Source organism: Rhinolophus sinicus, chromosome 3 (genome assembly GCF_057876585.1).
Source record: "Rhinolophus sinicus isolate RSI-liver-muscle chromosome 3, RSI-T2T, whole genome shotgun sequence".
In the NCBI taxonomy this organism is placed as follows: domain Eukaryota; kingdom Metazoa; phylum Chordata; class Mammalia; order Chiroptera; family Rhinolophidae; genus Rhinolophus; species Rhinolophus sinicus.
This window is the reverse complement of record NC_142503.1, coordinates 197,495,686-197,520,469: the sequence shown is the minus strand read 5'-3', so window position 1 is coordinate 197,520,469 and position 24,784 is coordinate 197,495,686. Positions and strand designations below refer to the sequence as shown.

General features: G+C 50.5%; 2 protein-coding genes across 6 annotated transcripts in view; both read right to left on the bottom strand.

Moving 5' to 3' along the window:
* The window catches only part of CYP46A1 (cytochrome P450 family 46 subfamily A member 1), a 30,008-nt gene extending 12,478 nt beyond the window's left edge, over window positions 1-17,530 (bottom strand). Inside the window, exons 1-5 of one of the 2 annotated variants that reach the window (XM_019751594.3) lie at window positions 17,194-17,467; window positions 10,648-10,728; window positions 10,009-10,090; window positions 4,149-4,222; window positions 3,619-3,705 (exon numbers count right to left, since the gene is read on the bottom strand). In XM_019751594.3, the coding sequence (XP_019607153.1) occupies window positions 3,619-3,705; window positions 4,149-4,222; window positions 10,009-10,090; window positions 10,648-10,728; window positions 17,194-17,315 (446 nt within the window). In that variant the 5' untranslated portion in view covers window positions 17,316-17,467. Of the gene's footprint in view, window positions 1-3,618; window positions 3,706-4,148; window positions 4,223-10,008; window positions 10,091-10,647; window positions 10,729-17,193 lie in introns of both variants that reach the window. The other variant, XM_074326947.2, reaches the window with a different exon arrangement.
* Window positions 17,531-23,116: 5,586 nt separating this feature from the next.
* Window positions 23,117-24,784, bottom strand: part of HHIPL1 (HHIP like 1) — a 31,764-nt gene continuing 30,096 nt past the window's right edge. For 3 of the 4 annotated variants that reach the window (XM_074326943.2, XM_074326944.2, XM_088797480.1), the window contains one exon: window positions 23,998-24,681. In XM_074326943.2, coding sequence (XP_074183044.2) covers window positions 24,146-24,681 — 536 coding nt within the window. In that variant the 3' untranslated portion in view covers window positions 23,998-24,145. Of the gene's footprint in view, window positions 24,682-24,784 lie in introns of all 4 variants that reach the window. The other variant, XM_019751566.3, reaches the window with a different exon arrangement.

Below are 24,784 nucleotides of genomic sequence, written 5' to 3'. Positions count from 1 at the left end.
CTTGCTACCACCCAGCCCCCACCCCACTCTGGCTGCGAATCTTATCCTCTATGGCCCAGGCCACGACTAAAAGTGCCACTCTGTTCTGGTCCCTTACCGACTTAAAACACTTTGAAGCACCCTGTCACTCTTAGGAGGGAGCAAAAATCCTCACCTGGGCCCAAGAGGCAGACTCTGCCCCTTGCTGACTCCCACCTGCAGTGTTGCCTTTCTGTTACAATTGCCTTTTAGCTCCTCCAAAGCACGATGCTCTTTCCCACATCAGGGCCTTTGCACATGCTGTCCCCTCTGCCTGGAGTTCTCCTCTCTGCCACCCTACATCCCCATGCTCTGCTACAATCTTAACACCTGCCTACTCTCCAGATGGACACCCAAAAGCCACTTCCTTAGGGAAATGTCTCTTGAGACCCAAGTAGACCCCATGCTCCCATAGCACCTCTGACTTTTTCATCATACCACTTATATGGTTTGAAAATATATATTTATTTGCAAAAGACTTGTAATTGTCTTTTTTCTTTTTTAATCATATTCACATTGACTATTTGGGTAACATGTGGCTGGTATCAGACCAATTCCAAATCTCTTGCAGCTATTGTAGTATAAACTCTGGGCTGGAGAGTTAGTGGTACAGTACAATCCCAAACCCCTTGTCTTTTATGAAAACAACTGGGACCAAGGTCTTTCAGTAAAAATAATATCTGAAAAAGCAGAAACTGGCAATTTACTCTCACAAGTTTATTAAAAGTATATAATGATATTCTACAAGAATAATGGCTGGAGATGAAACTCACCAGTTTTTTTCTCTCTCTCATTAGTGAATTAGAATTTAGCAAGGGTAAAACATTTACAGGGATCTCCCAAAGCTTTTTTTCATACAACTTTGTAAATTTTACATTTCCAAAAAAAATAGTCATCTCTTAAATAACTACCTTTTTGTGAAAATAAAAATTTTAAACGTGTGGTGATGGTTGCACAACAATGTGAATGTACTTAATACCACTCAACTGTATACCTAAAAATGGGCAAGATGGTAAATTTTATGTTATGTGTATATTACCACAATTAATTTTTAAAAGTAAACATGTCTATGAAAGCATTTAAGAAAATGTAAAGTGCTGTTCAAATGCAAGGTCCTGTGTCCTGGAAAGCATTCACATAGACAATGCCACTGATATTTAAGCCATGGACACTGTGGATGGTCATCTGGTTAGAATCTATGTCCTCTTACAACCTCAAAGCTTCCTGAGGGCAGGGACCATGTCACCTTGGATGGCCTTCGTAGCCCTGGCTCTTGGCACAAAAAGTATTTATTAAATAAATGCCTCTTTCCAGTCTATTTCTTCTCATTCTCACTCCTGGCAACTCTCCAGTAAGACCAAGACTATTTCAATTCATTATCTCATTAATGTATTCATTCACTCTATGGGCATTCCTGGAGGACTTGCGAAGTGCCGGGTGCTATGGGTGCAGGAGTTAGGAACAGAATGTGCCTTCTGCCTTCAGGGACCTGAGATCTAGAGAGCGAGGTGGATGTGAATGAGAATCACTGCAGTGGGCATGACAGGAGCATGAACTCAGCCTCGGAAGGTCAGGGAACAATTTCCCGAAGCAGTGACATCTTAGCTGGGTATCAAAGGATGCACAGGATTGATACCCTGGGAAACACAGAAAGCAGAAGGAATGGCAGAAACACAGGCAGAGATGCCAGAAAGCCCACTGGTTCTGGAACAGTGGAGAAGAAATGGTGCAAAGGCCTGAGGGGCCTAGCAGTGGGTGGGGTCTTACCCTCATCTTTCAGATGACAGGGACCCATTGAAGGCTTCTGGACCAGGGAGTAATATGGCCAGATCTGAGTTTTAGCAAGCTCTCTCCAGGGCAGTGAGGTGGATACATTGGAGGAGGAAGACAGGAGTCAGGGAGGCCAGGGAGGAGGCTGCGATGAAAGTCCAGGAGAGGATGTTTATATATTCACCCACAGATTACATACTAAGTATTAATGTCACAGTGGAGAAACCAGGAGAACACTGTCTTAACCAAGTGAGCAAAGTTAACATCTCCAGAGATGGGACAGATTGACAGCATGTGCCTCCTGACATAATATCCTGAGGAGAGCACAACAACATTTCTGCCATTTCTACCAAAAAGCATAACCTGAGTGTAATGATGCAGAAACAGCAGAGAAACTCTAATTGAAGGACATTCAAAAAAATTGGCCTGTAATCTTAAGATCGAGAAGGTCAAGGAAAGACGAAGAACTGTTCTAGAATGCAGAAGAGACTTGGTAATGAAATGTAACACATGAACATGGATTGCATCCTAGACAAGGAAAAAAAATAACTGCAATTGCACAAGTGACAAAATTCGAATATAGATCATGGATTAGATAACTGTATTTTAGATTCATGCTAAATTTCCCCATTTTGATAACTGAACTATAGTCGTGTAAGAGAATGTCCTGTTCTTTGAAAATGTACACAGACGTATTTAAGGAAAAGGATCCCAATGTCCCCACTTTACTCTCAAATGGTTTAAAAATATATGCATTAAAAAATACAAATATTTGTATGCACACACAGAGAATGATAATTATATTTATATGTACATACAGAGAAATGATAAAGCAAATGTTGATTTAAACAATAAACAATTCATGAATATGGATAAGAAACATACAGTAGTCCCTTATATTATTCTGGCAATTTTTCTGTAAATTTGAAATTAAATCAAAATAAAAGATTACTTTCCTCAAAACATTGAATATAGAAAGAATTACTATCTGACCCAGCAACTCCACTCCTAGGTATACACCCAAGAGATATACACACATATGTCCACACAAAAACTTGTACACAAACGTTCAGAGTTGCATTATCCATGATAATAAGAAAGTGGAAACAACTCAGACGTCCATACAATGGAATTTTATTTGGCAATAAAAAGGAATGAATTTCTGATATATCCTGTAACTTGGATGAACCTCAAAAACATTACACTAAATAAAAGAAGCTAAGCACAAAAAAAGCATATATTGTATTATTCCGTTTATGAGAAATGTCTAGAATATGACAATCCATAAAGACAGAAAGTAAATTAGCGGTTGCCGGGAGCTACGGGCATAGAGAGGAAATGAGGAGTGACTGCTTTAGGGGGTGATAAAAATGTAAAACTGACTAAGGTGATGGTTGTACAGCTTTGTGAATATACTAAAAACCATTAAATTGTACCCTATAAATGGGTGATTAATATGGACTGTGAGTTATATCTCAACCAAAGTTATTTTTAAAATGTTACCCCAAAATGAAAACTATAATAAATAAAATAAAATAAAATGCGCTGATGAGGAATGATGAGGTCTGAGCCAGGGGAGCTCCTGGGGGACAGGGATTGTCACCCCTCCAAGCACCATTGTCACTCAGCCTTTGATGTTCACAAACAGTGTGGTGACCTCTCTCAGCCTCACGTCCCAGTGGCCCACCTGTCTCTCTCTTTCACTACTAATGCCATCTCTTTCCTCTGCCCTTTCTGCCTGGGTGAGGCCCCCCCACACCCCCCACGCTGGGCAGCCCAGCCCCATCTGACCAGCCGAGACGCACAGTGCCCGCCTCCAGCCACACTCACCTGCGACTGAAGGCCAGATCCATGACTTTCCGCTGCTTGTGCCAGCGCTCGTAGTCACATTCGGACACCAAGCCTTGGCCAAACAGTCTGCGGGACACAAGCACTAGATGAGAAAAATGGTGAGGGATGGGGACGGACTGCTTGACGGGTGTGCGGTCACCTTTGGGGGTCATGAAAATGTCCTGGAATTAGACAGTGGTGATGGTGACACCGCATTGTGAATGTACCAAATGCTACGGAATTGTACCTCCAATGTGGTTAAATGGTAAATTTTATGGTATGTGAATTTTACCACAATAAAAAATAAATAAGAAAGAAACAGGGTGATCATGTGCCCCAGCCTCAGCGACCCCCGTACTCCCATCTGCCACGCGAGGGGAGAGGGGAGAGGGAAGGTGCTGATGACAAGAGCGGTGGCCACCATGTTTGGGGCACACATTGAGTGCCCAGCAGCCAGGGCCTCGGCCCTAAGGCTTCCCCGAGGCTCGGGAGCCCCTGGGCCCCTGCTCACAGCGGGAGCCATGCCTTACCTCTCGCCAAATACCGTCTGGATTGCGTGGTACATCTTGGAGTCCTTGTTATACTTGGTGGACATCAGGAACTTCTAAACAACCCAAAAAATGCAATATGAGCTCCTGCACCCGTGAGAGGCTGCGAAGGGCTCAGTAGTTTCCTTGACTCTTGTGAAACACCCCAAAAGGTCACCCTGAGCCGAGCCTCAGCTAGAGTGTGAACACTCCACACGCGTGACCGCGCCTAACCCCCACAAGTCCTGTCTTTAAGCAATAGCATCCCGGCGTTCAGGGATGAGGAAAGTGGGGCACAGAGAGGTGAAGTGATTTTCCTGTGCCCACACAGCTGAGGAGCTGTGCAGAGGGGTTTCCTCAGTCCAATGCCCACACCCAGGACCCCACACCTCACCATCTTCCAAAGTGGCAAGAGCAAGAAAGGACACAGGCTGCTCTGAAACCAGAGTGGGGCAGGGGGCAGGCCTGGAAAGAGAGCTTTGGGGACACCGGCGAGACACTCAGCACAGATTCAGTGTTGCTTGTGCCAACACAGCCATGGAAGTCAAGGAAGGCTTCCTGGAGGTAGGGTCAACTTTCTCACCAAGAGCTGATGGTACAACAGTAACATTAGCTGACAGCTCTTGAGGCAGATGGCCCAGGTTATGGAGTCAGCTGGCTTGAATTTGAATCTGAGCTCCACATCCTTACCCCGCCACATGCTAACAACTCTACCACCCAGCTCGAGTTACTGCCTCTGGCCCTCAGTTTCCTCATCTTACAAGATGGGGATAAGAAGAGTGCCGGTCTGGTAGGGTTGCTGTGAAGAGTAAATTCGTTCCGTATGAAAGCACTGACAATGGTGCCTGGCACACAGCAGGTGCTCCAGAATGCCAGGTGCAATCACCATCCTGTAGCTCGTTTAATGCCCAGTCAACCCTAAGCTGTGCTCGTCTTCCATACAGAGAAAGAAACTGAGATGTGAAACTGGCCCTACGTCACACATGTGGTAAATGGTGGCCACAGGATTTGAATCCAGGCCTTCTGCTGTGGGGGAGGGGAGAGAAGGCTGTGACCCAGCAGGGGCAGCCGGGGTCACATGGTGCATTCAGGTAGACGTGTGTGGAGTGGGGAGGAGCAGCAGGAGGATGGAGAAACCTGGCCTGGGGATGCTGAGCTTTAGCCTGTGGAAGCTGGGAAGCAGAAGGTGACATCTCTACTGTACATTAACTCAGGGGCAGCTGGTATTATCTGGGATCTAATATCAATTTTTCAGCTGAAAGGAACCCCAAGAAATGGTTGACTTTGAATCATGAGCCACATCCTGGGGACCCCACTCAAACACTATCATTTGTAAGCCAAGTTCCATCACTACCCCACTCCCACAGGTTTTCTCTTCTGCACAAAGACGTGATAGTAAAGGGTGGCCTCCCAGGCCCCTCTCAAACATCCCTGAGCACAACTCTGCCCAACCTGAATGAAGGAACTCCCACACTGAGGCACAGCACCCTCAACACAGGCCCTGGCCGGGTCCCTCACGGGAGCTCCTCACAGCTGTCCCTGGAGCTGGGGGCCCTTTGATGGCCCAGTGAGCTGGGCTCTGGGACATGAGGGAGGCCCAGCACGAGCTGCCTGTGCTGGCTGCCCACCCTGACAGCACGCTTCTGCCTACGAAGGGGCGACTGCTAGCGACTTGCCCTCCCTCCATAAAGAACCAGACATAGAAGCAAAACGTATGAAATGTCTGTTTCAGACACTGGACAATAGGCAGTGTGCAGGATTGTGAACCCTGAGAGAAAGAAAAGGAAAGAAAAAAAAAGACATGAGCCATGTGACCTAGGATTACTCCAGCTTTCTGCCTAGAGCCAATTTCAGGACAGATACTAAAAGGAGAAACTCAGATATAGCCCAGCAGCCTTTCCAAACTGATGAGTCAGTGACCAGAACCCAGGCAGGCCAGAGGACGCTAGAATTTGCAGGCAGTGTCCCTGAGAGGAGGGCGCCACGCATGGGGAGAGCTCCTGTGTGGAAATCGGCATAGGGACCCCTTGTGTCTCTGGATAAATCCCACCAAGTGCATGTGTAGAGTGAAACCCCCCAAGACTGGGTGAAAAATCAACTTCTGGGAAAAGGAGAATTACTGGGTAACTGCAGGCTGTATAATTCTCAGAACTTACACAGCCAAGAATTGTTCAAGTTCCCACCGGCCAGAGTTAAATCTCAGACACAAGCCCTTTATTAGAGGCCCCGGAAGGGGTCACTCCTTAGGAGTGAGGCTAAACTAGCTCTACAGTAAAAGTCTACTCTATGTCAACCCTACAAAACCCTTAAAACAAACCTGGAAAGGATAACACTGATCTGCAAGTAAGTGTACCGTCTACCAGAATGAGGTCCAGCACTCTTTAAAGGAATAACACAAAACCGAGCACTCAACAGTGTACAATTCACATGTCAAGTGTGCAACAGAAAATCACTAAACATGCTGAAGAACAGGAAATTCTGACCTATAACCAGGCCCGGAAATAACAGAGATGATGGGATTCACAGACAAGAACTTTAGCACGTTTATTACAAATACTACAAAAGCGCATATGCTCAAGGAACCCACATATCCAAGAAGTTCAAAGAATCCTAGGTAGAATTAACACAAAGAAAGGTAAACCAAGGCAGATCATAATCTAATTTCTGAAACCAATGATACAGAGAAAATCTTAAAAGTAGACAGAGATGAAGTAATACAATATTACTTGAAGATAGAGTGATATAAATTAAAGATTATACTATGAACCCTAGCACAACCAGTAAGTGACAGGTAATAAGACAATAGTACAGATACAATGGAATACTAAAACATAATCTAAAAGAAGGCAGGAAAGGAGGGAAAGGAACAAACAACAGGTGGGACAAACAGAAAACCAACAACAGCATGGTAGATTTAAACCTAACCATATCAATAATTACACTAAATCTAAATGACTTAAGCACCTCAATGGAAAGGCAGAGATTGTCAGACTATAAAACAGCAAGACCTAACTACCTGCTATCTATAAGAAACCCACTTTACATATAAAAGCCCAGATAGGGTACTATCTAAAGGGCAGACAAAGATATATCATACAACACTAAGCGTAAGATAGTCAGAGTGGCTATATGAATACCAGAAAAAACATATGCCAGAATTAGAATATTACCAAGGATAAACGGGGACATTTCTAAAGATAAAGGAATAGATTCATTACAACAAAATAACAATGCTCAATGTACACATACCTAATAACACAACTTAAAAATACATGAAGCAAAACTGATAGAACTGAAAGTAAAAATAGACAAATTTATAATTGTGGTTGGAGAGTTCAACACTCCTCTCTCATAAATTGTAAGAACACGTAGACAGAAAATTAGTAAGGATTTAGAAGATTTGAATAACACTATCAACCAACTTGACCTGATTGATATTTCTATAACACTCCATTCAACAATTACAGGATATACATTCTTTTTTTTAGGAGGGCGCAGCTCACAGTGGCCCATGCAGGGGTCGAATCGGCAACCTTGGTGTTCTTAGCACCACGCTCTAACCAATTGAGCTAACCGGTCACCCGAATATGCATTCTTTTTAAGTGCTCATGTACATGCACAAAGATAGACCATATGCTAGGTCATACAACAAGCTACAATTAATTTAAAAGGATTGAAATCATGAACAGTATTTTCTCTGACTTTGCAGAATTAAATTAGGAATCAATAACAGAAAAGATCTGGAAAATCTCATAATATTTAGAAATTGAATAACACATATTTAAATAATCTATCATTCAAAGAAAAAAATCACAGGGGAAGTTAGAAATTATTAGGTTGGTGCAAAAGTAATTGCAGTTTTTGCAATTATTTTTAACCTTTTAAACCACAATTACTTTTGCACCAACCTAATATATTGAACTGAATGAAAATAAAAGCACAACATACTGAAATGTGTGGTGCATTTGTGTTAAAGTAGTGCTTACAGGAAAATGAATAGCTTTAAATGCATATATTAGGGGGAAAAAGTCAAAAATCAATTACTCTCTCACCTTAAAATAGTAGAACAAGAACAAATTAAACTCAACGTGAGTAGAGGAAGGAAATAATAAAGAGCAGAAATCAATAAAATAGGAAATGGACAAACAATGGAGAAAACCAAAAGCTGGTTCTTTGAAAAGATGACTAATACTGATAAACCTCTTGCTAGCCTGATCAAGAAGATAAGAGAAAACTCAAGTTACTATTCTTAGGAATGAAAGAGGAGAGACATCACCACAGATCTGGTAGACATTAAAAAGATAATCAATAAATGTTGTGGACAACTTTATATCAATAGTTTCAACAATTTAGAAGAAATGGACAAATTCCTTGTAAGACACCAAACTCAAGAAAAAAATAGAAAATTTGGATGGTCACATATCAATGAAAGAAATTGAAACAAAAAACACTTCCCTCAAAGAAAATTCCAGGCCCAAGTGGCTTCACTGGCGAATCCTATCAAACATTAAAGGAAGAAATAATGCCATTCCTATATAAACTCTTCCAGAAAATAGAAGAGCGGGAACATTTCCCAACTCATCTTATGAGGCCTATTAACCTGATACCAAAACCAGACAAAGGCATTATAAGGATAAAGATAGAAACAAAAATTCTTAACAAAAGATGAACAAATTGTATCCTTGTATCCACGTATTAAGGAGCAAACTGTGTCAGGACCAGGAATTCAAGGTTGGTTTAATACTTGAATATGTCTCAATGCAAGTCATCATATTAATATATACCTTTCAACTCATTTTCTCATTGAACATCATAAAGGATTTTGTGTATGGCTTTTGGTAGCATGCTTTTAAAAGTCTTAAACTGTGACTGTATTGGAAATTAAACCTTTTAAAATAAAATTATTTTTAACATCCTGTTAAAGACACCATAATTGTTCCACTTGCCTCCTGACTCGGACCTCAGTTGTACTTTATCCCTCTTCGTGACACCACAACCATGCCGAGATTCACCCTACACATCATCTGAGTACCCACTGTGAGAATAACGGCACCATCCTTTACTGAGCAATTGCTGTGTGCCAGGCAGGGCTGGATCTAGTCTCACATACTTTATTTCAGTTCCATTCTCACAACTACTTGTAAGAAAGGCAACATCCCCTATTTTACAGACAAGGAAACTGAGGCCCACAGTGTTGAAGTAACTTGTCCGAGGTCCCACAGCCAGTTGGTGGCAGAGCCCAGATTTGAGCCCAGTTCTGCTGACTCCCAAGTAGGTGATCTGATGGCCATTCTTGGTACCCACACAGCAGACACCAACCTGCACACATTGCAGGCCAATTAATACTGCCTGTCTCCGTTTCCTCATCTCAAAAATGGGGACTAATAAGATCCTACCCCTATCAGATTAAATGGGTTAATAATTGAGAAGTACACAGAAAAGCGCATGACCTATGTAAACACTGTTTAAGTGGTTTTTTTGACCTTGTATTTGTTAAATAAATTTATCAATATTTAATTCGCATCACAGCCCTGAAAGAGAGGGGTTATAATCCCACCTTGCAGATGAAGGCACTGAGGCTGAGAGGTGAACTAACTAAATGTGTGTGCACTAGTTGGGCAGACTCCCAACCCACATGGGTCCCACGGCAAAGTCCCCACTCAATGACATCTAACAGCCCTGCTTGTAAGAGCCCACCAAACAGTGGGTGGTTGAAAAGATGCCATTCCCTTTTGGATCCTTGGGAAACCACTCCAAATGCATGTGGCTTGAACAGTTCTCTTCTAATCCCCCAGGCCGAGTTTCATGTCCCCACCCCAGGGATGGGGAGGGCTATCCCCATGAAAACCATGTTGCTTCCTACCTTGACTGACTCGGGGCTCGTGACGATGACCGAGGTCTTATGGAAGACATTGACCCGCACAACGGGCCCATACTTCTTAGCCCTGGAAACCAAAGTCACCCAAAGGAGGCTGTCAACTACTGGAAACATGAATACCACCAGCCCCGGCCCAGCCGGAGAAACAGGGCATCCCATCCCAGGAGGGGGCTCACCAAGGGCCTGGGGCTGACTCACTGCTGAGTCATGTCCCCCACTGGGCCTCAGTTTCCACATCCATGCAATGGGGCTGCTACACTCTTCCTTTGCCCCAAAGGTTGTGCTGGATATCAAGCAATACCATGTCTTTGAAAATGCTTTGAAAAGTGTAAAGCACCACCCCAAAAAATGACTCTTATCTAGTAACACCTCCCACTCAGTTTATAAATAAGGAAACTGAGGCTCAGAGATGGCTGGTCTAAGGCCACGGGGTTGGCGAATGGCAGAGCTTGCCTTTTGAACAAGCCTGGTCTGCCTCTCCACTCAGGAGGAATTGCTGAGGGTGGGAGTAATCTGGACGAGGGAAGAGGGAGTGTATGTGCTGAACTGGGGGAGCAGAAGGGAGCTGACCCGGGAGGGACCTAGACTGGAATAAGGGCAACAAAGGACAAGTTAAGGACCCACCAATCCAAAAACACATCTTGGAGCACGCGGCCACAAACCTCATCCTTTTTCCAAAAGTAGGGGAGGTGTCCTAGAAGGAAACTAGAAGAAATGGGAAACATTAAGATAGCCAGAAGTCACCATTAAAGTGTGTGTTCCTTCCCCACAAGACCCTGTGAAGTCGGCGTTATTAGACCCACTTCCCAGATGGGAGGACTGAGGCACGGGGAGGTATGGCACTGGCTCAGGGTCACCAGGCAGGATGCAAACCTGGGTCTGACTGGCTCCAGAGGCCTCCTAGGAGAGGAGATGGAGAGGAAGAAAACCATCTCCCTGGTGTATGGAGGTCAGGAGGTGGCACTCAATTATATTGTGTGGAATTACCTGGAGACATTCATTGAACACTCCATATGCAGGGTGCCATGCTAAGTCTCACCCCCATCTGACCTCCTCACACCACCTGGAGGTATAAGTCCATTATTAACCCATTTTACAGGTAGGACAGCCGAGGCTGGGCAGGTGAGGTCACATGCCCACAGTTGTGCAGCTGGTACCAAGGTGCTGGTACCAAGGTGCCCCACAGTCCTCACTAGGAGATGGTAGGGTCAAGCTAAGTCTGCAATGTGATCACCAGATTGTAAACAAGCTTTTAGGTGTTGCCTTGAGGCACGTCCCAAGGTATTCATGGCTTCCTGTGTGCTCTCTGACTCTATTCCAGTCAAGGTCACTTACTATTGCTTACAGAATGGGTAGCAACAAAACTGCAATTGGGGTGTTCTGGGTCAGTGAACTCATTCTCCTGGGGGGAGACAGAATAGATAAACAAATAAATAAACATGAAGTTAGAGAGTGATGGGAGAAAGATCAGAGAGGGGGAGGTAAGGAGAGCTGGGGATAGGCATGAGGGTGGCCATTTTATACAAGCAGGTCAGGGAACGTTCTTCTATGAAGGTGTCATGTGAGATGTAAAAAGAGAGGGACTTAGTTGCGAAGGAAACTAGGGGAAGAGCATTTCAGGCAAAGGGAACGGCTGGTGCAAAGATTCTGAGGAGGGAATATGCTCGGTAAGTTCAAGGAAGGCAGTGTGGCTGGAGCAGAGTGCTGGAGGAGCATGTACCAGGGTGGGGCAGAGCGCAGACGGCCTTGGGGGCTGTTGTCACCACTTTGGCTTTGACCTCGGTGATGGGGGCCACTGGAGGGTTTTGAGGAGAGCGGAGACGGGCTCTGACTTGGGTTTTAAATGGATCGTTCTTGCTGCTGCAGTGCTGAAAGAGGGGTGAGGAGGGGGCCGGGATGGAAGCAGGGGCACCAGGGAAGGGGCTGTGAGAGGTGAGGAGGGCTCAGACCAGTGCGGGTGAGAAGTCAGATTCTGAATGTACGCTGAAGGCAGAGCCAAGGGGACTTGCTGACCATGCAGATGTGCTGAGTGTCCAGGATGACCCTGGGCCACTGGGACAGTGGGTGGAGCTGCCATTTCCTCAGGTGAGCAGGACTGAGAAGGGGCTTGTTGAGGGCAGCGGACCCTATCGTCCACCCCCTGCCCATGTCCATGCAGGTGGGCAGGCTGCCAAAAGCCAGCCCTGAGACTGCTGGCTCCCTGGTCTCTGCCTGCAGAAGGGGCGGCCTGGAAACTCCAGCTCAACACCCCTAGAGCAGCCCTCCCTCCGCCAGTGACCCCAAGCCCTCCACCTCAGAGGGGCAGCTCAGCGACATGTGCTCTCCCCAGGTCCCACAGTTCCTCAGGGGGCTACACTCAGTTGTCCCCAGAAGGAACTTGCTTTTCTGGCTTTCTGGCCCTCTCTCTAGGCAATCCCCAAGCCCTGTTGAAGTTGTCTCTCATAAACTACTTACACTTAGATTCTTATCTCGACATTGGCTTCTGGGGACCAACCTGAGGCAAGCGGATTCAGTGGGGAGCTTGGCGGTGGACCTGTCCGCTTGGTGGTGCCTGTCTCCCATGGAAAGGAAGCAGGTAGACACTTGAGGCTGGAGGTGGGGGAGGCTCCGGGCTAGAGAGATACATGCAACAGTCCTCAGCAGGCACGCAGCATCTACAGCCCAGCCACTGGATTCCGCCACAAGGAGGGGAGTGTAGACAGAAAAGAGGCCCAAGGACAGGCAGCAAAGGGACGAGTCACGGAGACCGCGCAGGAGACTTGAGGAGGCTGGAGGAGAGCTGGAGGGAGGGGAGTGGGTGCTGCAGAGAGAGGCTTCAAGGAGGAAGGAGAGATCAGTCTGCCCCAGGCTGCTGAGGGGCCAGGCAAGATGGGGACCCAGTGTGGCCTCTGTGGTAGCTCCAGAGAGGACCTTGGCCAAAGCAGGTTAGTTGAAGAGGTGGGGGGCCAAAGCCCAATGGGGTGGTGGGTTCAAGAGAGAACAGGAGGGAGGAACAGGGCCTCAAAGACAGGCAGGCTTCTCAGGGGTTTGCTGTGGGGGTACAGAGACAGGGGGCGGCCGTTACATGGAATGAGAGGGGGAAGACAAGGGTTGCTGTGGGGTTTTTTTAAGCATATTATATAAAAATGGGAATGATGCAGAAGAGAAGGAAAAGTGATGGTGCAGGAGAAAGGGGGCATTGATGGGGCAGGGTCGCTGAGCAGTGGGAGGGATGGGGGGGTCTGCTGTCCTTGGCCAGGAGCCTGTGTCCCAGTGGGAAGGGTGCGTGGGCCCGGTGCAGGGAAGGGGGCAGCTGTGGGGGCCGAGCCCTGAAAGGAAGTTCTCCCCGACTGTTCCATTTGCTCTCAGGGAAGTAGGAGGCAAGAATAAAGTCTGCCAGTGCGGATGGAGAGGCGGAGGGGGAGGTGCCGGGATTGAAGAGAAGGCAGCATGTGCAAGAGTGGGCGGGCAGATGCCTGGGGAAGGAGGTGCAGGGTGGCTACTGAGGCCCACTCGAGGTGAGCGGCCTTCAACTTCTACCACTCCACCTGCAGAAGGATGGACCGCAGACATTACACACGACTGAATAGTCTCGTATCCATGGTCACTCCCCAAAGCTGCACATTTTCAGGACATGTTCTCAGTTTTCAGTCACCTGAGTGAGAACAGAATCTGTAACCTCCTCACCCTCCCAGGCCCACCTGAGAGCCTCTGTCCTAATCACTGTGATCCACTACCACCTGGGGAGGAAGGTGAGTGACACCTCAAGAAGGCCAAGAGCGTGGAGTGGTGTGGGGTCCCCACTGCCAGGCAAGACAGGGAACTAACACTCGTTCCTTCTGGTTCCTGCAGGGGGCGCGGGAGAGGCAAAGGCAGGGCAGGAAGACCAGAGGTTAGAAATCAGCAGGTAAGGGATGATCAGACACTGGGACTGGGGGTGGCCAGTCAGAAGCCCACCTGGCCAGTCCCCAGAACATGCAGTTCTCTGCAACGCGCACAGTGGGGAGCCAAGTTTTCCTGGGGGCAGACAACGCTGTGTACAGTAATTGGAGCAGAGGTCATCTGGAGAGTCCACTCTGAGACCACCCAGAGGGGTGAAGGGAGCCCACTGGATGGCGAAGGGGTGGGCCACCCACAGGGTGAGGGTGAGGGGTCATGATTGTGCCTTGTGCCACAGGAATGGGGTTGTGAGTGCTCAGCTGGGCACCCAAAGTCCATTGGGTGCACCACCCAACAGAACTAGCAGTGGGTCTCCACCATCACCAGGAACCACCCAGTAACCTGTTGAACACTCCCACCCCCAACACCTGGGCAAGTAGGAGTGGGAGGAGAGAGCCAGCACTGCCCAGGAGTCAAACTTGAAAAACTTACTCCAAAAGAAGTAAACACAGGGAGAGAGACTTTTCATTGTCAAGTTTACATTCACCCCACACTACCAGGAGAGTGGGGGCTGATGAGAAAGTTTAGAGCAGTGACAGAGAAATAAAGAAGCTACAAGTGTTTGCGTGGGATCTGAAGGTGGGGTCTGAGGTTTCAGCTGTTACACGGATGATTGCAGTAGGATATTGTTTGTAATTAGAACACAGAGGGGGGCACTCAGGGAGGGCATCCTGGAGGAGAGGGCATTCTGGTTACTCCTGCAGAATAAGGAAGATGAAGGGTCAGGTGGGGCTGCCTCTTTGCAGGGCAGAGGGGTCCTTGCCTGCAAGCTGGTAAAGCCATGATGCACCAGTGGGCAAATGGCACTCCTGGAAACTCAATACCCTGATTTCTTGTCCACCATGGTATTGTCAATCATGGTCTGGGGATCCAGGCTTTGAATGCCAAAGCATCTGATTTGTGCTAGAAGAGGTTCCAGAACTTTCACTTAGTGCAGCTTTATATTTGACCACCAACCAATTTTTAATCCAAAATCTGCCTGTGGACCTTTCAGTTCACCTCCTTAGAACGAAGAACCCCACCATAATTATATTCTGCCTCCTCCCACTCCTCTGACGACCCACATACACGTGTAGGTCACATGTAGATTCTGTGGTGTAAGATTTGGGAGGGAATTCAGGCCTAAAAAAGGAAAGAAATGAGGACACATGCTACTCCATGGATGACCCTTGCAAACATAATGCTAAGAAGCCAGACACAAAAGGCCACATGTATGGTTCCATTTCTATGAAATGTCTAGAACAGGCAAATCTATAGAGACAGAAAGTAAATTAGTGGTTGCTTATGGCTGGGGGTTGAGGAGAGATGAGGAGAGACCACTAACAGGTATGGGGTTTCCTTTGAGGGAGATGAAAACGTTCTGGAACTAGAGGTGATGGTTGTACAACTCCGTCGCTACATTAAAAAGCACTGAGTTGTATACTTCAAAAGGGTAAAGTTGATTTATTGTCCTTCCAAAGGGCATACAAATTTTATTTTTTAAATGCAAGTTTTAAAAAAAATGTGAGGAGGGGCAGAGAGGGGTTTGCCTTAAGTTCTTTCTTCTCAAGACACAAAGACTGGACCGGGTCTGTAGTGCTTGAAGCACTTGTGTTTACGAGAAGGCCAAATCATGAGACCTATCAGAACAAGCCCAAAAGTCATTCAATTCCAAGCGGTTGATGGCTGACTTGAAAACTTGAAAGGGTGACATTGTACCTAACAACTTGCAGATTTCTACCAGCCACCTTGAATCACTGTCTATTGATTGTCTACTCTGCATGGACCAGGCATTGCTATGCTAGATGTTGGGGACATGACAGAGAACAGACAGACACAGGCCTATGAGGGAGACAGACATTTAACAAGAGGTTGCACAAATAAATTACTCAATTGCCATTAGGGTCACTTAGAGTTCATAAAATGAACGAACATAATATATTTGGGTGTGGGAGCAGGTGGGACCTCCTTGAGGAGTTAGCATTTAAGCCAAGGCTGCAAGGCTGGGGGAAGAACCATCTAGGTGGAGAGGAAGACAGAGCTGCTAAGCAAGGGAAAAGGGGTCAGGAAGACCTCAGAATGGGAGAGGGCACCTGGGAGGATAGAGAGCCGGTAGGGAGAAACAGCTGCCTCCCTGTGTCCCCAGCCACAGAGATCTTTCCCGGACCCACCCAACAGGAATTCAGGCATCTAATACCAGGGCACCTGGCTTGTGCTGGAGGTGGGTATCTTCCCGATGTTCAGGTCCTGAGGCTTTAAAAAGTGTGTCTAATACCATTGTTTATTCATTCATCCAACAAATATTTATTGAGCTTCTGCAATGTGCCAGGCGCTGGGAATACACAAGCAACACAGCATCCCTGCCCTCCCAGGGCTCACATTCTAAAGGGGAAGACAGTCAACAGGTGAACAGACAGTCAACAGGTGAACAGAAGGTAACTTCAGGGGGGATGGCCCTATAAGAAGTTTGGGGCTAGGTGGGCTTTACACAGGGTGGATGGGGAACAGCAAGACCCCAGAGGGAGGGAATCAGCTGGGGGAGGAAGGTGCAGACCGACTGGGGGCAGCAGTGAGTAAGCAAGGGGGGGAGAGGCAGGTTCTGACAGCTCAGCAGGGGCCTTGCTGGCCGTGGGAGTGGACTTAATTTGGAATTAGATTTAGTTCTAAGGTGATGGGAAGTCTTTGAAGCAGAGAAATGACACATTTGATTTAAGCTTCAGAAAGGTAAGCTTCAGGTGGGGTGAGGTAGGTTGTGGGGGATGGGGGCCAAGAATGGAATGGAAGTACCGAGAAAACAAAAAGGATATGCCAGGACAGAGGTACAAAAGAGAATGTGACCAAAGTACAGTGTTCCAATCCAGGTTGAGTAACCCCGTCCACGTCCCCAAAGTTAAGAGCACCCACTTTAGAGCCATGCTGACCTGGGTTTAAATCTAGGCTTACCGACGGTGTGACCTTGGGCAGGTGACTTTGCCTCTGCGAGCCTCAGTCTCCTCGTCTGAGCGATGTGGTAACAATAGCGCCTACCTAACAGGGTTGTCGCTGCCATCACGTTTGTGGGGCCCAGCAGAGCGCGGTGGGCGCCGAGCAGCTGCGGTCGCTGTGAGTAATTTGTTACTAAGAATAGTTAGCGCCCCTCTCCCGGCCGCGGTCTCCAAGCGGCCGCGCGCAAAGGCGAGGCTGGACCCCCGGCCCCGATTCTGGTTTGGACGCGGTCCCCCGACCCCCCATTCGAGCGCCCCATCCAGGCCCCCGCCCCCACCTCCCGCTCACCTGGGCCGCGGAGGCCCGGGGATGTGCTCGTAGCGGCTGCGAGCGCGGTGCACGAAGGTGCAGCAGAGACCGAAGGCGACCAGGACGGCGCTGCCGAGCAGCAGCAGCAGCCCGGGGCTCATGGCTCCGAGACAGGCCAGGCCGGGGTCAGGGCCGGGCACCAAGGGGGCGGGAGGCCGCTAGCCGACTCAGCTGTCAGCGCCGCGCGCCGCCTCGGCCCCAGGCCCGGCGCGACCCAGCACCGCCCCCACCGCTCGGCTCCGCCCCCGCCAGCTCCGACCCCTCCCAGAGCGCTCCGTCCCCGCCAACCACGTCTCCGCCTCCGGCTCCTGCTCTCGGGGCCCGCCCCCGCTCTGCCCTGCTCCTCCTGAAACTCCGCCCCAATATTAATTATGCCCTAGCCTAGACCCCGCCCAGATCATGTGGTTTCCGCCAATCACAACTCCGCTTCTGGCTCAGACCCCCTAGGCCCCGCCCTCTCCCCGCCTCCCCAGGCTCCGCCCTCAAGCCCCACCCCAACAGAAGCTCCGCCCAGAACGCGTTGTCCCTAGCAACCCTGATTCCTCGGCGCTTGCTAACCTGGCGGCGGCGCTAACTTCTGCGGACTGGTTCCGCCCTCTTCCGCGCCTTCAAATAATGGCGTTTCTCCGCGCGCGGTCCTAGGCCCCTTCCTTTCTCCCTAAAACCTTCCTGGAAACCCCATTCTAGTCTCCGAATTTCTGTATTACACAGACTGTTCCCAAACCTCTTCCTGGAACCCCCAAAGTTGATTTCCCCTGTCTGGCCTGTCCACGCTGAGTGCCCTCGGTCTCCCAGCGTGGGGCAGGTGACCAGCACCCTGGGGACACTGGAAGGCCTGAGTCTGAGAATGAAGAGCGCATCTCTGAGCCCGACCGAGGCTGCTCTCCCGGAGTTTCAAGCACTTCTAGAATCTCCCACATTCAGGGAAGCCCCATCGGAGGTGTCGACCCGGGTCCAAAGTTGCTGGAGTGGGTGAAAAATCTTGGTACGCAAAGTCACCCTCAAGAGAAAAGGAGAAATGTGACCCGCGTGCCTGAAGGGTCTGCTTGAACTAATAACTAAAACTGCCTTCCCTTCTGTAACCTGCTTCTCATTACCCGTTCTAGTATGACAGAAGGGGTCAGCTCTGGGCTTTTTAGTTCCCAGTTCTACACTCAGGGGTCCCCCGGAGTGAAAGCAGTGGGTGGAATGGGCCAGGTGTGCCCACTCCTAGTCCAGATAAAGATTCTCCGGGCTGGGGAGAAGGCACCCAAAGATAGATGCCGCTGGGTTTCTGAGAAGAGAACATGTCCCTGCCTCACTCATGGACCAGTCCAGGAGTGGTTGGGCGACTGGAAAACTGAGAAGGCCTATCCTATGTACCGGCTTTCCCAGGTGCAGCCAGGGACAGTCCCCATCAGGAACAGGACTGTCAGGGGTATGCGGTCTGCGGGGTGACGGAGAAGGCCAAGCTTTAAGAGCTGGGTCCAGCACCGAGGAGACAGGATTTCTGCACCGAGGCCACGCAACCTAGGCGTCCTTCCCCACGTGGGGACCTGGACACGCCCCCAGTAGAGCTGTGAGACAGTGGCTTGCGACCGCGCCCCCGTGTGGCGGCGAGAAGCAGCCGCAGGCGCGCATCGGAGACTTTTGGTTGTCCCTGCTGTGGGAAGGGGGAGGTGGGGAGGTCAGACAGCTCCTCCTGGGCTGTGAAAGCTCCAGGAGTTGGAGGCAATTTGAAGAGAGGACCCCGAACAATTGTTCTTTGAGGGCAAGGAGGGCAGGGCAAGGTCCTGAATTGCTCTGGCCACAGTCTGTGCCCCACATGAGGAGGGCATGGAGCAGCATCGGGGTATAATTGTGAACCTGAGCCTGTCCAAGCAGAGCTAATGAGAGGAGTGGGCGTTGGATAATACTCTCTGGTACACCGGTCAACACCAGTGATCTCTGGCTCAATGTGACCGTGGCTCAACCTGGCATTTCTGTCAACAGAGGACCCCGGTCCCTGACGCGCGAGTCAGCTGTGTCCCCTCCATATGGCGACCTCATCTGATCCTGCCAGCTCTCCTGTGATTAAGTGGTGAATAAATAATGAGATCGGAGCACACTAAGGCTGGGGTCCGAGGCCCTTTGTCCAGGGCGGGCAGCACTGCGAGCCTCCAGCAGACGGCGCCACTGGGAAGCACCTGGCCAGCCACCCGGCTCTTCCTTTGGAAGGTCTAGACTCTAGACAAACCAATGGAACAGTCACTGGGCACATGTGGCTATCAAGAGCTTGAAGCGTGACCAGTCCAAATTGAGATGTGCTGTGTGTGTAAAATACACAACAGACCATATCGACTTAATACAAAAAGAAAGTAAAAAGAAAAAAATCTCATTGATATTTTTATATTGGTTACCAGTTAAAGGGATAATTTTTGAATATGTTAAGTTAATTAAAATGAATATCACCTGTTTCTTTTCACTGCTTTAACAGGGCTACTAGGAAATTTGAAATTACTTATGTCGCTCATTTGCATTTCTGTTCGACAGCACTAGTGTATAGACAATGGTCCTCCAAGTGTGGCCCCTAGGCCATCAGCATCACCTGGTGTCACGATGCAAATTCTCGGCCCCACCAAAACTGAGTAAAAAAACTCTGATAGGACCTGGCAACTTGTGTTTTAACCAGCTTTGCAGGTGATTCTGCTCAAGTTTGAGAACCATCGGTAAAGATGGCTCCATACAGGAAGTGGTTTCCCGGCGGGAATCATGGAGGGGCATACAGGCAGAGGAGATGGCTCTGAAGTGGCTGCCCTCATTTGAATGTCCTGGCAGGGGACAGGTACAGTAGCCTAGGGAAGGAGAAAGATAAGGCTCTTTGGAGGGGGCTTTGGTTCAAAGCTGCCTCACCCTCTGAACATGGGACCCAACACTAGTTACATTGTCACCTTGGGGATCTGCCCCTTCATCTGGAAAAGAGGGATGGTGATGTCAAGGGTGCCTTATGGAACCATTGTGAGGACTGAGTGAGCCAACACACCTGAGACACCTGGCACATAGTAAGTGCTCGATAAATGCTGGTTCTTAGAAGGAGTGAGAGAACAGAAGAAGACGTCCTCTACGTGGTAGTGTGAAGAGGCTCATCTGCCTCCCATTTTGAGGATTTGTCCCAGGTCATTCTCATCTGGTCCCTCCACATGGCGTACCCCTCCCCACCCTGTCTTGTGCAGTTGGCAGCTACCAGTGTGGACACCACCAGCCTGGTATTGAGCATTCTTTCTAGGAAGCAACCTGGAATGGGCTGGACATGTTTGCAAATGTTACCTCAGTTTTCTTCCAACAGTCCTGCTGATTACCTCTGTTTTCCAGTGAGGCTCAGAGGGGTTAAATGACCTCCCCAAGGTCACACAGCCAAGGCTGGAACCCTGGTCTAGCCTCAGAGTCAAATATTTGCAAGGTGTAAATACAGGGATGCCTTAGTGAACTGGAGGTTGCCAACTAGCTTGCTCGCCTTCAGTCACTGACACAGCTGTCAGGGCTGCCAAGGACAGGGGGCCTTTCCTATCGTCAGAGGAGAAAGATTGCTACCCAGGGCCCTGGTCCAGCTGGGGCTTACCAGAGGGGTGCAGGTAAACAAGGAACAAGTGAGGGCCAGTCAGGGACCTAGGGTGTTGTCAGCCCTGAGGCTGATGCCATAGACACAGTCCTGGGCACTGGACCACACCCGGGATATTCCTGCAGCTCTGGGCTGCGAAGGCTCCAGAACGAAGCTGTGTGACGCTGGGCAGAGGCAGCCCCTCTCTGGGTCAGGTTCTCAGAGGTCACTCTAGCTGCTGTATGGAGACTGGATTAGAGGGAGTAAGGGCAGAGGCCTGGAAGGAGCAGGGGGAGACTTGGCCCAGACCATCGCCCACCCTCAGGGATGCTGAAGGACTCTAAGGCAGGGTCAAAGTCCCCAAGGACAGAGTCACTTGTGAATGATGCTTTGTTGGCTGGCCACAGGCAATGGAGTGAAAGGAACACTGGACAGGGAGTCTGCACCCAGCTCTGCCCCTCCCTGGACCTTTGTCCCCATCTGCGCAGTGACAGGGCCTGATGATGGAGACCACTAAATTCAATGGTCTGGAGGTAGCACAGTGTGATAGCCCACAGCTGGGGCTCCAGAGCCCAACCACCTGGTTTCAAATATTGGCTGTGTGACGTTTAGCAAGTAACTAAGCCTCCCTGGGCCTCAGCTTCCACATCTGTAGAATGGGGGAGACTGTAGCATTTGCCTCATAGTTACTGTGAGGATTTAATGTGTGAATAACAGGTAAAACTTCAGAACTGTACGTAGCATGTATACATGCTCAGCAAATGTCAGCGATCTACCCTTGTTATCACCAGGAGCAGTGAGTCTTATCAGTTTCCTTCTCAGGAGTCAGGCCACAGCCCGAGCCCTGCTTGGAGCCTGACGGATGATGAGTTGGGGGACTGGTGGGCTGAGGACAGCACTGTCCAGAGGAGTGGTCAAGCTTGTGAACTTCCCCAGTTGCCTCAACAAACAGCTCAAGGCCCCAGCTGAGGGCTGGGCCACTCCACTCCACCACTCGGGGAAAGGTGCTGAGGGCCCCAGATGGTAGCTCCATGCTACTGGTGCTGAGATGCCCCCCATCACTTCTGCCCCGCCTCCTAGTCCCTACCTTATATCATCATGGCCTCCAGGCCTTGAAATGGGGAGGGGAGCTCAGAAACATGGGGAGGGGCATGGAGAAGCCCAGGAAGAGGAGGCAGAGGATGCTAGGTAACCCATCCCCTGACTCTGGGCCAGAGGGACTGACAGGTCTGGTCCCCACACTGGGTAGGGCCATGGTGCTGCCCTGCTTCGAGGGCCTTGAGGGCCACCCCACCTTCTCTGGGCTCTAGTCTCAGCTTAGGTGGCCACAGGCCTAGGCCAAAGCCTCCCAGGCCCATGTCCCCATCTGCACAGTGCAGAATTTGGCCTGGACGGTCACTAAGGGCCATCCCAGCTTCCTAACATTCTCAGAATTTTTCTTTTTCCTGGGAAGGTGCCCAGTCAACCCCTGGGCAGTGAGAGACCGCACAGCCACACACTGGGCAGAAGGGGCTCGCAGGGGTCTCGTCTCCATCAGCTGCTCCCCAGCCAGGCTGGCAGCACACAGTGGGCTACCCGCTGGGCCAAGCTGCACCCTGAGCTAGGGAGGGCAGTGGTTAGGGTGCCAGCAGGTGCTCAGACTAGGCTGCTCATGTTCAAATTGGGTTTCTCCCTCCCTGACTGGGTGCCCTCAACTAAGGTGTTTAACCTCTGTGCACCTTGGTATCCCCATCTGTAAAAGGGGAGACGAGGGCTGTTCTGAGGAATGAGTTCACACATGCTGACCGGTCTTACAACAGGGCCCAGGACAGGCCACATCCACAGCAGTGCTCATTGTGTTTTCCATGAGGGGCACAACAGTGCCAGATAGGCCACAAGGCCCAGGGCCCTTGACAGCCTGCTCAGGGCAGAAGCGGGAGGAGTCCGAGAGAGTGACCCTCTAGCATCTGCCTGCAGCCCGACTCCACACCCAGCCTCAGTGAGCAGAGCTTCACAGAACCATTTCCTCCATTGCCACACGGCCCCACGTGCCAGCTCCTCTCTCAACAACACGCAGGCTGGGCTGGGCTGCCCCACCTGGAACGCTTCCAGCCCCCAACACGGGCCATATCCTCTCCTCTCTGCCCAGTGACCATCTGCTTAATGCCCCTGTGTCCCCACCTGCCATCAGAAGCTGAGCCCAGCTATACTTGACGCCCCTGCACAGGCCTGGCACAAGCCAGGGCCAAGGCCCTCAGTGGGCAAAGGAACTGTGAGCAGGACGGGGGCTGCAGGCCCATCCCCCCACCCTGCCCACCTCCCCAGCTCCCAGGCAGGCATGGGTCAGAGAGAAGAGACGAGAAGGGAAGGGGTTGTAAACAGTCATGGTGTTGGCACAGCCCTGGGTGATAGAGCATCAGTAGTCTCACTGGACCACAGCCAGGTTGGCCCGGGGTGGAGCTGGAGGAATGGAAGGAGGGGTTCCCTGGGATTTCAATGAGCAGGCGTGGGTTTTGAGATGACACCAGTGGGCCCAGTGGCCCCAACACCTTCTTGAAAGTGGAGAAGCCCTAACCCCCCACTCACCAGGAGCTGGGGTGCTGGGAGTGGCCACTGGGAAGCTCTGCCCAGTCAGTGCTGGGTGGCTTTTCTCCTGGGGAGAAGGGGAAGTCAGACCTTAGGGTTGGGTGGCCCCGCACCCTCCCCAGAGCACCCACATGGACCCAACATGATGAGGAGGTTCAAGATGACCAGGAGGCTTCTCCCAGAGGTCAACCAGTGCCCTCCAGCCAGTGCCCCCAACCCAGGCACTCGCTGGGACAAACATGGCCCATTATTACCCTGGACACATCGGTCTGATGGCTTCTCTTTGTCCCCCTGGATCCTTTCTGTGCTCTTCAGCACCTCCGACTGCTGGGCCACCAGTCCATGCTCTTTGGGCCACATTCCTCAAGTCACACATTCCTCAGCTGGTCTTGGGCCTTCCACTACAGTTGTGAGCAGAGCAAGCCTGGTTCCCCTCCCTCAGTCTACCAGCTATGCCTCTGTTAATGCAGGCAGGGCCATGTCTGTCCTTGAAGAGTGGCTGTCCTCAGTGCTCAGGGTTCCATGCCAGGCTGTGTTCCTGCTGCTGCTCAGAGGTAAGAAAAGAATGCCTCCTGCCAGGAACACACATCCACAGGGCCCCCAGACCCCAACACATACTGGGGCTTCCAGGCCGAGGACACATGGGCAGGGACACACAGAGAACACCATTCACTGTGCATACCTCATGCGCATCCACAGGACAGCATTACAGATGGGCCACCTCCACCCTCAGACTCCTGTGCACGCACGAGGCATGCACAGGGCAGAGGGCCCTGCCAGGCTCTGGTCAGGCAGACAGACTACACTCGCCTACAGATCGGGGTCCTCGTGGCTGCACACGACGCCCGCGTCCTCCTGATGGCTGCAGTTGTGCGTGCCCAGGCCGGCATGTGTGCACTCCAGCAGGGTTTTCTCACTGCCCGTGCAGCGCACGTCGTCCAGCAAGATGGGCAGTGCACGGCCCTCACCGAACTCGGCGCGCCTGGTGGCTCGCACGGCGTATGCAAAGCCCAGCTGGCGGCACACAATGGCTGCGGCCTTGATGTCCCAGCGGTCGTCACACACAGTGCCCCAGCGTCCACCCGCAAACACCTCCACACGCCCACGGCCTGGACTCAGGCCCGCAGGCCGCACCAGGCGTACGGCGCCATTTGAGGGCGCGGGGTCTGCAGTGCCTGGTCGCCCCCTCCGCCGCCCACTGCCCTTCCGGCCCCCAGGCCGCCGGGTGGGCCTTGCCGGCTGCGGGGTGGGCGCGGGCCTTGCGGCCGTGGGGCGGCTGCGTCGGGGCGCCTTGGTGGTAGCACGCGCTGTGGGCCGCGGGGTGCTTTCGGCCCTCCGGATGAACTCTGCACAGAGGAAGAGCCGGCGATCAGGGGACCTTGGCCACCCTAACCCACCCCAGCTCACCACCCCAGAATGCAGACCCTGGGGAAAGATGTCCTCATTCTG